General features: G+C 48.6%; 2 protein-coding genes across 2 annotated transcripts; one reads left to right on the top strand and one right to left on the bottom strand.

The window, feature by feature from the left end:
- Nucleotides 1–1,118: 1,118 nt before the first annotated feature.
- On the bottom strand, nucleotides 1,119–4,986 carry PSMB5 (proteasome 20S subunit beta 5). Its single transcript, XM_010954717.2, has 3 exons — nucleotides 4,763–4,986; nucleotides 3,718–4,024; nucleotides 1,119–1,623 (listed from the first exon to the last, which is right to left on the bottom strand). The coding sequence occupies exons 1-3, from the start codon at nucleotides 4,958–4,960 to the stop codon at nucleotides 1,337–1,339; spliced, it is 792 nt and encodes a 263-aa protein (XP_010953019.1). The 5' UTR covers nucleotides 4,961–4,986; the 3' UTR covers nucleotides 1,119–1,336.
- Nucleotides 4,987–9,634: 4,648 nt separating this feature from the next.
- PSMB11 (proteasome subunit beta 11) lies at nucleotides 9,635–10,882 on the top strand. Its single transcript, XM_010954807.3, has one exon. It carries the CDS (start codon nucleotides 9,766–9,768, stop codon nucleotides 10,669–10,671), a length of 906 nt encoding a protein of 301 aa, XP_010953109.1. The 5' UTR covers nucleotides 9,635–9,765; the 3' UTR covers nucleotides 10,672–10,882.
- The last annotated feature ends 1,179 nt before the right edge of the window (nucleotides 10,883–12,061 follow it).

Raw genomic sequence — 12,061 nt, 5'->3', positions numbered from 1 at the left:
TCGAACAGGTCCAGGTCCATGCTGGCAACTCCCCGACTCCAGGGGCAGTGGAGGCACTTTTCAGCAAAGTGAATCTCCTCAGGTATGAGAGTCATTTGTTTTCCAAACTCCCTTCTCCGATCTCACTAATTCCCAATTTCCCTGCATTTGACAAATGCAATTAACAAGCCTCGATCAGTTCCTGGCCAACAGCCCTCATCAATCAATACAGACGGTGAGAGGCTGATGGGGGGAGGGAAGGTGCGCGAAGGGAAGGTAGCTGTGGTGTGGGGGACAAGAGGCTTTACCCCTCAGTTTCTGTGGATGACCCTACCCAAACTCTCAGCCTCAAAACAGGACACTGTGTTGTCACCCTCACCACTTTCTCCCTTCTTGCAAATCAATACAAAGCAGTGTTGTTTATGCCTTCCTCTCCCATTTTTTGAAGGTTTCTCTCAACCTCCTCCATCTCCCCTATGTCAAGGTCTTCTCTTTAACAGAAGGCCTTGCCATTTGCTGCCACGGGGTTTGAGAAGCCCCTCAGTGCTGGGTGTGATAAATCAGCCATCTCTCTGCTCTCAGCAGGACCTCTTCCCCACCCACACGTTCCAGTGACAATTTGGTATTGCTTCCTGCCCAGGAGGCTGTAAGTCCACCATCATCTCCATCTCCCACACAAACACACTGGAGGGCCAAAAGGACAAGGATCACCAACCTAGTGGTCACTACTGCTTTCACACATACCTCTTTACCCTCTTCCCAGGGTCAAAGCCCAACTGGTTTACCTTCCTAACTGGTTCACCCTCTTCTGCCCTGCATGTAGCACTGGCCTCCCTTCCCCCACCACAGGAGGAGAGCTTTCTCCTCCGCAGCTCTGCCTGGTACAGCCCTGTGCATCTTTCCACCTCATCAACTTTTCATCTCTTTGCAAACAGAATTGGGAAGTCTCTCCCTCCTCCCTGCCTCTCTCTCCTTCTCCGTTATTAGCATCATGAGTGGGGACGTTAATGTATTCACTAGACAATGTCTTCACACCACTGTTTCCTGTAATTACAGTCACTTCCCTCCCACTGTCCTGGCTTATTTAACTGTAAAGTGCTTGGAGGAGGGACAGTGTGGACAAAAGACACAACACGGGCTGAGGTCAAGTAGTGTAATGTTAACATCCAAGAAAGTAAAACAAATAATTACTTCTGCAGCAGCTCATTAACTGGTAACACATAGAGGTCAATGCACCAGAGCTTTAAAAAAAATGATCGATACAATAAGGGACCCCTTCACTAGAGGATGGCGAGCTATATCCACATTACCAACAACAGTCAGCCCAGGAAATGCAAGCAACCACACCCACCCTCCTTCAGGGGGAAGATCCACTATACTTGTCATGTAGATCAGCTACATTGTCACTGGACACTCGGATCCAGCCATCCTCCCGGACGTGGTAGAGGTTGACTGCACCTCCTGAGTAGGCATCTCTGTAGGTGGCTTGGTAGATGGCTCGACGGGCCAGATCATAGGCCTCTTCCACTTCCAGATCATAGGAGTAACCCCGATCCATGACCCCATAAGCATACACAGAGCCAGAACCTACAGAGAAGGCGGCCCCCGAGATCCGGTTCCCTTCGCTGTCCACATAGTAGAGGCCTGTATAGAGAGATGAGGTTAGCGGGGAAAAGTGACCACCCCGTCTGACATCTAATTCATCCTCCAAGGCAATAGTTTCCCAATTCTCCTGAAACCCAGGGGAGACCAACAGAAATACAAGAAAACAGCACTTTCACAAAGTTACTTAAAACAAAAAGGTGAAGAAATTAAACTAGAGGGGAGGGTAGAGCTCAGTGGTAGAGAATTTACTTAGCATGCGTGAGGTCCCGGGTTCAATCCCCAGTACCTCCATTAAATAAATCAAACAAACAAACAAATAAATAAACCTAATTACACCTCCCTCCAAAAATAAAAAAGAAATCACACTAAACATTAAGACCTCAGGATTCTACATATACCACCCACCTCACCTCACATTACAATAACATTACAGAAGCCTTGTCTGCTTCTGTACAACCAAAAAGCAAGTATAATTCAAATGACTTAGAGCATAGAACTTCAGGCACTGTGGAAGATGTTTAAAACAATCCTAACTCTCAGAGTTTAGACTAACTAGGGGACAAGGCATACATCACAGAGTAGAATAAAGCTTAGCGTTCTAAATCATATTGTAAAGACCTGGACTGTCCAATATGGTAGCCATATGTGACTACTGAGCATTTGAAATGAAGCTAGTACCATATGCTGGAATAATATTTTGGATCTAGTGGGTTAAATATATTATATTATTAAAACTAATTTTCCTTTTTTACTTTTAATTTTAAAAATGTGGCTACCATAACATTTAAAATTATATGTATGGCTCACACTATATTTCTATTGGACAGTGCTGGTATAGACCAAGAGTTCGTCAGGCCAACTGCCTATTTTTGTAAAGGTTTACTGGAACACAGCAGCATCCATTAGTGTATATACTATCTGTGACTGCTTTTGTGCTAAAACAGCACTTACGTAGGTGAGACAAAAAACATATAGCCTGCAAGCCTAAAATATTTACTATTTGGCCCTTTATGAAAAAGTTAAGTCAACCTCTGATATAGACAAAAATTTAGACAAAGATTTTAATAAAATTTTTATCAATTCCAACTGCCTGCTGTAGGAAGTGGATTGGTGGGGCACAGGAGAGATGAATTTGTTAGTTAACAGAGAATCACTGAAAGTATTTGAGAGCTGGAAGTTTAAATATGAATTTGATGACAAAGGCAACCAGTTGGAGAGGTCCAGCATGCATCAAAGGGGAAAATTATCCAGAAAGTGACTAGCTGTATTCCAGCTTGACTAAAGGGAGATTCAAAACTGGCTGAAGAAAAACTAACATCAGATACAAGACTCAATTTTCTGGCAAGGTTTTTATATACTGGAAAGAAAAACAGGCTAAGGAATTTCATTTCAGAGATGACACCAGTACCTAGGTGATTCCATCAAGCAAGGAAAGGAGATGTGTCCCAAAGGCCCCTCCTAGGCCAAGGACTCCCTTATGAAAAAAAGTAAAGAGAAATGACTAACTTTTGAGTAGTTACTTAGTTTCGCTGTCCCATGTAATAGCTACCAGCCACATGCGGCAGCTAAGCACTTGAAATAGGGCTAATGACATATGCCGAAATGATAATATTTTAGTTATTCTGGATTAAATGAACTGTTAAAATTAATTTCACCTATTTCTTTTCACTTTTTAAATATGCCCACTAGAAAATTTAAAATTGCACATGTGGATTATGTTATATTTCTATTAGGCTGCAATGAGTAGAATTTTTATGTCTATTACTCAGTTTAATTCTCAAACAACTTACCGTTGCAGATCTTACCGTTTTATAGGTGAACGGAAGGAAAAACATTAGGTGCCAGCCAGACACTACATGCTTTACATGTATTACCTCATGGAACCTATGTCACAGATGATAAACAGCCTGAGCAAATAAGCACCCTGCCTAAGGTCAGACAGGTGGTCAATGACGCAGCTGATCTACCTCGGTGCCCTTTCCTACACTACAGTCCTTCCTTGAACAAAGAGAAGGAAAGACTGAGAAGTAATCAACACATCCTCAGCACTGACAGCTCTTTCATTCATCTGTTCATCCAAGCCCTCCTTCTGTAGTGACAGCCTAAGAATCACGTGGTTGCAGCTTAACTCACCAGGGCCTCTCTTATCCCAGCCACAGATCATGGTGCCCATGGACAGACCCATGCCTTTATATTGATACACCATGTTGGCAAGCAGCTTGGAGGCAGCTGCTACCGAGATGCGTTCCTTGTTTCGAAGCTCATAGATTCGACATTGCCGAGCCAACAGCCGCTCCCAGAAGCTGCAATCGGCTGCACCCCCTGCCATGGTGCCCAGCAGGTAGGGGTTGATCTCTATCACCTTCTTTACTGTCTGGGAGGCAATGTAGGCACCCGCTGTGGCCCGAGAGTCCGCTGCAACAATGACTCCATGGAGAAACTGTTCAGAGGGAGGAAACACAAAACAGGCCACGTCAGACCACAAAAACATCACCTTGACATTTTTCCATGCATCAATGCAAACCCAGAACATCTCTGTCTCTGCCTTTTTATATATACCTCACAACATACTTTTCCACATATTAGGGTCACCAGAACTTTACATCAGTCCCTTGGCATGGGTACAACCAGTATCACCTTCACTTTACAGCTAAGGAAACAGGTTCAATGAGAGCAAATGACTTGCCCAAGATCATAAAGATAGTTTTTGCAAAGCTGAGCCAGGAATCCCAATAGTCTGGCTCCTAGTAAAGCGCTCCCTCCCATCAACCTTCCCTCTCAAGCCACAGCGTTTCGGTTACCCTGGCCTATCGGGGCCATCCAGTTTCCAAAACCTTTGGTGGTTACAACCACCTTCCCTCTGCCGGTGTTCACTTCTGCGGCCTAACCATTGCTGGACAGGAGCAAACTGGAGTCGCCTAGGAACCAACCCAAGCAGCCTCGGGCTCCTTTTCCCACTTACCCAGCCCGCCCCCCGCCCCCCGCCCCTCTCCGGCCAGAGCGAGAACCGAGGCTTCCCCGGGGCAATGAGACAGCGAAACCGCCAGAGTCCGGGTGAGAGGCCCGAGCCTCCGCTTGGGCTTCGCAGCCGCAACCACCGCGGGTTTCGGTCTGGCTGGGAGGCCAGGAAGGGCGCGGGCGCGCGGGACTGAGCCCGGCGCGGCGGCTGGGTCCGTACCTTGAAGGCCAGGGTGGTGGTTCCATGAAGCATTTCGATTCTTGGCTCCTCTGGGACACCCCAGCTGGGCGCGGCCAGGCTCAGCCCATCGCTGGGACTCCCTGGACCTAGGTCCAGTAGATCTGCACGACCCCCGAGTCCGAAAAACCCGCGCCGATTCACGGGTAGCGGCCTCTCCAACACGCTGGCCAGCGCCATGTCTACTAAGGGCAAAGGGAACTGCCTGCCAGAACGCCTAGCAAAAAACGACCGGGCAACGCCTCACCGTCCCGGCTTCACTCCCTATTAAATCCATCCCTGGGAGGAGCCATTTTAACTCCTGGCAGCCACGCCTCCAAAAGGAAGAGGCAGATGCAAGTGACTGTTTTCACCGAGGAGGAAAAAATAAATGACTTCACTACCCGTAAATTATGAAGGGATGTGGCTGCCATCTTAACTCTGGTCACGCAAGCAGCACGGGATTAGATTAACCTCAAATTCATAGGAAGCAACTGAAAATGTCCATGTTGAGGGAGGGAAGCGGGGGCGGCCATCTTTGAGAAGGGCGTGACTGGTTGAAAATCTGTTCTTAACCGGTAGCGATAGATCGGCCCCGCCCCGCCCGGTGTCCAAGTAACTCTAACTTCTACTGCTTCAGCACTCTATTAACGCGCCTGAAGTTTCCATTTTGTTTAAGGGCACTCTAATACTAACTAAAATAATGCTCTATTCTGAGATCATTTTCCTATGAAGTTAGTTAAACCACAGTAATTTGTGCTAAAAAGCGCAACAAAATAAATGTGCTGTATCACTTGTTGTATGATAGCATCAGTCGCCACACTAGCCACGTTCTCTAACAGTAACCAATTTTTAAGATTGTCTTTACTCCCAACCTCTGGTGGAAGTTCTAACAAGTAATGGATTGACCCAAAGGCAGGCAGAAGAATTAAAAAAGGGAAGGCAAAGGGCCCAGTTAATCTACAGATTGGATTCTCAGTTCAGTTACTGAATAACTGAGTCAATAGTAATTTACCATTTCAGAGCCTGGAGGAGAGCTGAAGCTCCATAAAGATGTACCAAGAGGTTCTCTGACATGAGCTTGCTAAGACGAGCTCTTTTTCAGTTATGTGCTATATTTGATTGTCTCTCCCTCTCTCCACCCACCTTCATTTTTGAACCCTCTTGGGAACCATAACAAGCAAGGAAGTGGGCAAATGTATGAAATGTTGCCTCCTGCCTTATGGTTCTATGAAGTCAGTGTCTGGCCTTCCTTGTTGGATTCCAGCAGCAATATCCGTCAATATCTAAATTCTACTTTCCTCTTGATGCCCAACTCAGCCCCTCCTCTTCCCAGCAGACTCTGCATGTGTTGCATTTTTAATACTGAGATTTGGCAACCCTTTCCAAGCCCAACCATCAGAATGTAATGAAGCAGAAGATCTTTATGTGGGTCTCACACTTGGATGGTGTGGAAAATGCAAAATGCCACTGTTTATTGAGCACATACTATTTTGCAGTCACACTCGCAGTGCAGCTAGTCCTCCTGACTTCTCTCAGTGGTTCTTTCACCGCCACTAATGGCATTTGTACCTCTCTTAAGGCACTTTCACATTTTACCTGGTTATACGTATACATTTATCTTCTGCTGGATTGTGAGCTTTTAAAGACAGGCATTTCTCTACTATTCATCTCTGAGCCCACTGTATGCTTCATACATGTTTGCCAAAAAAATACATGAAAGAATGACAATAATGTTCTCCCAGTCACGGAGACTTGGAGCTCTGGCTGATCTTTGACAACTCCCCTTCCTTTCCTCCATATCCAGTAAGTTGCCAAGTCCAGTTGAATCTTCCTCTACAACACTTCTCACATTCTTTTTTATTGCAACCTAATACCACCTCTGGCTTCTTATCTCCTCACTCCTGAACTACTGAAATAATCTTCTAATTTTTCTGGGCCCAAACTGTACTCTCTAATTTATTCTGCACAGCACCAGATTGATTTTCCTAAAACACCATCTTGATCTTATCACTTGCCTGCTTAAAAATGGTCTGTAAGTTTCAGCTCCTCATGGCATTCAAGGCCTTCCATGACCTGTTCCCAATTTACCTTACATTAGTTCTCTGCTCCAAGACCCCTACTCAGGGAGACCTCAAAAATGAGAGGTACAAATGATAAGTGCTGCTCTTGGTGGGAATATAAATTGGTGTAGCCACTATGGAAAATACTATGGAGGTTCCTCAAAAGGTTAAAAATAGAAGTTCCATATGATCTAGTAATCTCATGTCTGGATACTTACCCAAAGGAAATGAAGTCACTATCTGGTAGAGATATCTGCACCCCAGTGTTCATTGCAGTGTTCTTCACAATAGCCAAGACATGGAAACAAAATCCATCATCAATGGTTGAGTGGATAAATAAAGTGTTACATATGTGGTGGAATATTATTCAGCCACAAAAAGAAGGAAATCTTGTCATTTGTGACTACGTGGACGAAACTTGAGGTCATTATGCTAAGTGAAAGTATTCAGGTGGAGAACGAAAAATACTGAATAATCTTACCGATATGCAGAATCTAACAAAGCCGAACTCTTAGAAACAGGAAGTGTATTGGAGGTTGCCAGAGGCAAAAAGTATACAAACTTTCAGTTATAAGAGGAGTCAGTTCTGGGAATCTAATGTACAGCATGGAAACTATAGTTAACAATCCTCTTGTATACTTGGAAGTTGCTAAGATTATAGATCTTAAACGTTCTTACCACAGCAGCAACAAAAATGGTAATTATGTGAGATGAAAAATTTGTTTTTTTTTCTTTTTCGTGGGGGGACGTAATTAGGTTTATTTATTTATTTATAAATGGAGGTATTTCAGGTTGAACCCCAGGCCTCGAGCATGCTGGCACTCAACCATTGAGCTATATACCCTCCCCACCAGGATTTGTTAACTAACCTTATTGTGGTAAACATTTTGCAGTATACACACATACACATACATCTATCAAATCATCACATTGTACACCTTAAACTTACACAATGTTACATGTCAGTCATATCTCAATATTGGCAGAAGGAAACAATAAGTGCTTTAGTTCAGAGGTGGGAGAGGAGGTCAGTATAAATGGGGGTGAGGTTGGGGGTTCAGGAAGTCTTAGCCAAGGAGGTCTGGATTCGTTTCTTTAAATACCACTTGGATCCCATTGGTCCTCAAACCTACAGCCTCTCCTCTCTCAGCTCGTACCTGGGAAGGATTTTCAGAATAGGTTATCCTTAAGCCAGACTTGGAAAGATAGGATTCAGAAAGATGGAGAGCTGGGAAACATGTTAGAAATAGTGTGAAAAGAGGTTGTGGTCGATGGATTAGGATTGGAGAGTGGTGGGCCTTAAATGCCAGCCTGGGCTGGAGAAGGTGGATTTGATCTAGTAGCCCGTCAAAGTTTCTTAGTAGAAGAGACGTGGGGTTTGAGGGTTACCTTAGGAAATCATGATGCTGTGGAGGATAAGATTAGAGGGGGACGCTGGAGGGTGGCCAATTACTAGACCACTCATCTGTCCCGATCTGACTTAATAATGGCCTGACCTAGGGATGTGGCCAGCCATCCACATATAAAGAGTCTAAGACTACGACTTAGTCTCTGTTTAGAGACATTCTTATCTCTTCAGGAAGATCCCCATGTGTTCCTACACAAAGGACTGGCTGGACCTTAGTGTGACCTCCTGGTTTCTCCAGTCTTCCCATGACACGTTACACTTGCCCTTAGTCCTGAGACTCCAGGAAACTATGATGCCACAGCCCTCACATCATGGTGTCTGGAGGGTCTGGGCTCTTTCCTTTGCGTGTAGTTCTGTTGCTTTGAATAAACACCTTCCCACCACACCCTTTTGAGCTATAATGTTCAGTAAAATATACTCTATATGGTGCTGGGAGTGTTGTAGCTTGTCACTCTGCCCCAGTCTACTTTGTCTTAATGAAAGGCCAGCTGTCAGGGTCCACCCCTAGTTGGTCTAAGACTTAGATGCAGCATTATGGTGTCAAAGTCAGTCGTTTCTCCTGCCTTGGAAATACAAACCAGTTTTTTGCCCTTGTGAACTATTGGGCAGAAGGGGGACTAGGAGAGAGAAAGTCACTAGATCCTTTCATCTACATCTTCAGAACCTTAACACCAGTTAGAGAAGCTACACTGCCGGAGAGCTGTCAGGAATGCCATCTCTGTATGCAGATGGAAGGCCATGTTCACCCCCAAGGCAGAGGAGAAAAAGACCTCCAGGTTCCAGTTCCCCTTCACCTGGCCCCACAGTACCCTGCCTTTCTGAAGGTATCTCAGCACCCCATACAAGGCTCTCTTGCTCTAGTCCGTTTCTCTTTCCCCACCTTGACCTAGAAGTGAAAGTGTGAGCTGAGCGTTGTTCCCTGGGCCCATCTCCTTGAGGAGAGAGCTCAGCATCAGGGACCCGGGCCGTGGTGGGGCCACGGCTCTCTACTCTCACTGCGCCGTTGCGCTGACTTGTCTTCACTTTTTCCCTGTCTTCACTTTTTCCCAGGCTGGGAGCCCATTCCGGGAAGCACAGGGCCTTATTTATCTTTGCCTGCCCAGTGCCCCTCACAGGAAAAACAGAAGGAACCCAGTTCTGCTCCTTCCACTGGCGCCTCTTTTCCTTTCCAGTGACCCAGCCCCCATCCAGCTCCAGGTGCTTGGAGGGTGATGGACAGGAGACTCCTTGGGTGACACTCAGGCATGTCATGGGCAGCGTCCCCCCAGCGCTGGAGACTACTGGTCTCCCTCCTGTCTCCCGTCAGCAGCCCTGGGGAGGGGTGGGGGTTGGGGAGGGGGTTGGGGAGGGCGTTCTGCTCCATCAGCCAGTCCCAAAGCCAGATTTGGAGTTAGGTAGAAGTGAAGCCACAGATCACAAGCCTTCGTCGCTGGTTCTGGCTACAGCCCAGCTTCTCCTTAGTGTCTCTCTTTCCACACCTGACCCAGCTCACAAATCTCTGCGTCGCTCCTTTCAACCTTTACTTGGCTCCAGGGATGGCTCTGCAGGATGTGTGCGAATGGCAAGCCCTGGACACCCAGGGAGCCTCACCTCACCTACCTCAGGTGGGGGTCTGGGCTGTGCCCCGGGGCTGTGACCCACAAACCTTCCTGCAGATCCACGGCCCCAGGCTGGCCCACGGCACCACCACGCTGGCCTTCCGCTTCCGTCACGGAGTCATTGCTGCGGCGGACACGCGGTCTTCCTGTGGCAACTACGTGGAGTGTCCAGCCTCACGCAAGGTCATCCCTGTGCACCAGCACCTCCTGGGCACCACCTCTGGCACCTCAGCCGACTGCGTCACGTGGTACCGGGTGCTGCGGCGCGAGCTGCGGCTGCGGGCCCTGAGGGAGGGTCAGCTGCCCAGTGTGGCCGGCGCCGCCAAACTCTTATCGGTCATGATGTCGCGCTATCGGGGTTTGGATCTGTGCGTGGCCACTGCCCTCTGCGGCTGGGACCGCTCCGGCCCTGCCCTCTTCTACGTCTACAGCGACGGCACCCTCCTGCAGGGGAACATCTTCTCGGTGGGCTCTGGATCTCCCTACGCCTACGGCGTGCTAGATCGCGGCTACCGCTACGACATGAGCACCCAGGAAGCCTACACCCTGGCCCGCCGCGCCGTGGCCCACGCCACCCACCGCGATGCCTACTCGGGGGGCTGCGTAGACCTCTTCCACGTGCGGGAGAGTGGATGGGAGTATGTGTCCCGCAACGATGCCTGGGTGCTGTACTCGGAGCTGCAGAAGCTTCCGGGGCCAGAGAAGGAGGGGGAGGAGGAGGCCACCCCAGACAGAGCTGGCGAAGTTGGAGAACCGTCTGCGGGGCCGGGGCCGGCACCGGCACCGGCACCGGCACCGGCACCGGGAGACTCCAGGATGCCCGCAGAGATTGAGACGCTGTGAGCAGCCGCAGGACCTGGGGGGCCCAGCCCAGGAAGTGGGTGGGAGGTGGGGCTGCAGGGGGAGCAGACTTACAGCAGTCTGGCTCCTGCTCTTATGAGTTGCCAGCTTCATGTGTTCCAAGACTCCATTCCTTTCTCCTCCCAGAGCTATTGATGGCTTTGTCCGACATGTTCCTGTTGGCGCCCAATAGATTGATTCAGCCTCCTCAGCACCAAGTCCTTCTTTCAGCAAATACTTATTGCACCGGCTGCACGCCAGATGCTGTGCTAGGTGCTAGACCCTCTTTTCTTGCCATCCTCCTTTCCGCTTTTCCCCATCCTATCCCCTGTCTCTCTTCCTCCCGTTTTAGTGCTCAGCTCGGTTTCAGAGTCTTTGTCACTTTCTCACCTTGGTGAGGGGGGATGGGGGAGGGGAATGAGGTGGGGATAGCAGCCCAGAGGGCCCAGGTGGGGAGGGGCAGGGACCATGCAGCATGGTCACCAGGTTGAGGGGGGCGGTGGTGATGGGCCTCCCGCATCAGCTTTCCTCCTCCACCACCGCCCCCCCCCAACTCAAACATAATGACTATGATGATGACTCCTTTACTGAAAGCAGTTTTTATGAAAACTCTTTGAGGTAAAAGTTATCCTCACTTGACAGAAGAGGAAGCAGTTTCGAAGGGTTATGTGACTCGCTCCAGGCCACACCGTCAGTGCAGAGATGAGGCTGGGATCCAGGCCCTCCATTCCAGAGCTGCGCTCCTTCAGCACAGTCTCTCTCCCAGGGCTTCTTGCTACCAGGCCTCTGGGGAGTGATGTGGGGGAGAGGGCAGCTGGGCCATGTTCCAGCCTGGTGTCCAGGGAAGAAGGAAACCCAAGGAGCCCCCGGGCCTGGAGTGCTGAGCCCAGGAAGCTGGCCCCGCCGAGCCCCCTCTGGCCCTACTTGCCAGGCCGTGTGCTCAGGCTTTCGGGCCTGTCATGGCTGCTTCCAGAATTCTCCCCTCATTCCTTTGCCTTCTCTCTGAGACAGGTAGGAAGAGGGGCAGGAGACAACCGTTAAAAGAATGACACAGCAATTAAGGATAGGACATAAACTGGTTAAAACCCAACTAGGCCCAAGATGGGGGAAGAGTCAATTCCCAGTCGACCTTGAGCCTCATTACGTGCTCATTGTAATATATTAGCGTATGAAATAACACACCCACAGGCGCCATGACGGTCTGAGGCAGGCCATCAAAGGCCCAAAGTGGGCGTGGCCCAATTCCTGGGAATCTGCGCCCCTTCCCCAAAGTAGTTGGAATAATCCTCCCATTTGTTAGCATATGAAGCTCCTGAGCCCATAAAAACTAATAACCCAGCATCCCCATCCCCAAGCATACTTTCTCTCTCTCTCTGGCCTTCTGAGACAGCCT

This window comes from Camelus bactrianus, chromosome 6 (assembly GCF_048773025.1).
Source record: "Camelus bactrianus isolate YW-2024 breed Bactrian camel chromosome 6, ASM4877302v1, whole genome shotgun sequence".
In the NCBI taxonomy this organism is placed as follows: domain Eukaryota; kingdom Metazoa; phylum Chordata; class Mammalia; order Artiodactyla; family Camelidae; genus Camelus; species Camelus bactrianus.
Note: the sequence above shows the minus strand (reverse complement) of the source record. Positions and strands in the feature narration are given on the sequence as shown.

Bases quoted from the DNA above. Each gene is read 5' to 3' on its own strand.
- PSMB5 (XM_010954717.2), bottom strand. From the start codon at position 4,960: ATGGCGCTGGCCAGCGTGTTGGAGAGGCCGCTACCCGTGAATCGGCGC. The intron at 4,025-4,762 runs GTACGGACCCAG...CCCTCTGAACAG, and splicing joins CCACCACCCTGGCCTTCAAG to TTTCTCCATGGAGTCATTGT. The intron at 1,624-3,717 runs GTGAGTTAAGCT...CTCTCTATACAG, and splicing joins CTGGGATAAGAGAGGCCCTG to GCCTCTACTATGTGGACAGC.
- PSMB11 (XM_010954807.3), top strand. From the start codon at position 9,766: ATGGCTCTGCAGGATGTGTGCGAATGGCAAGCCCTGGACACCCAGGGA.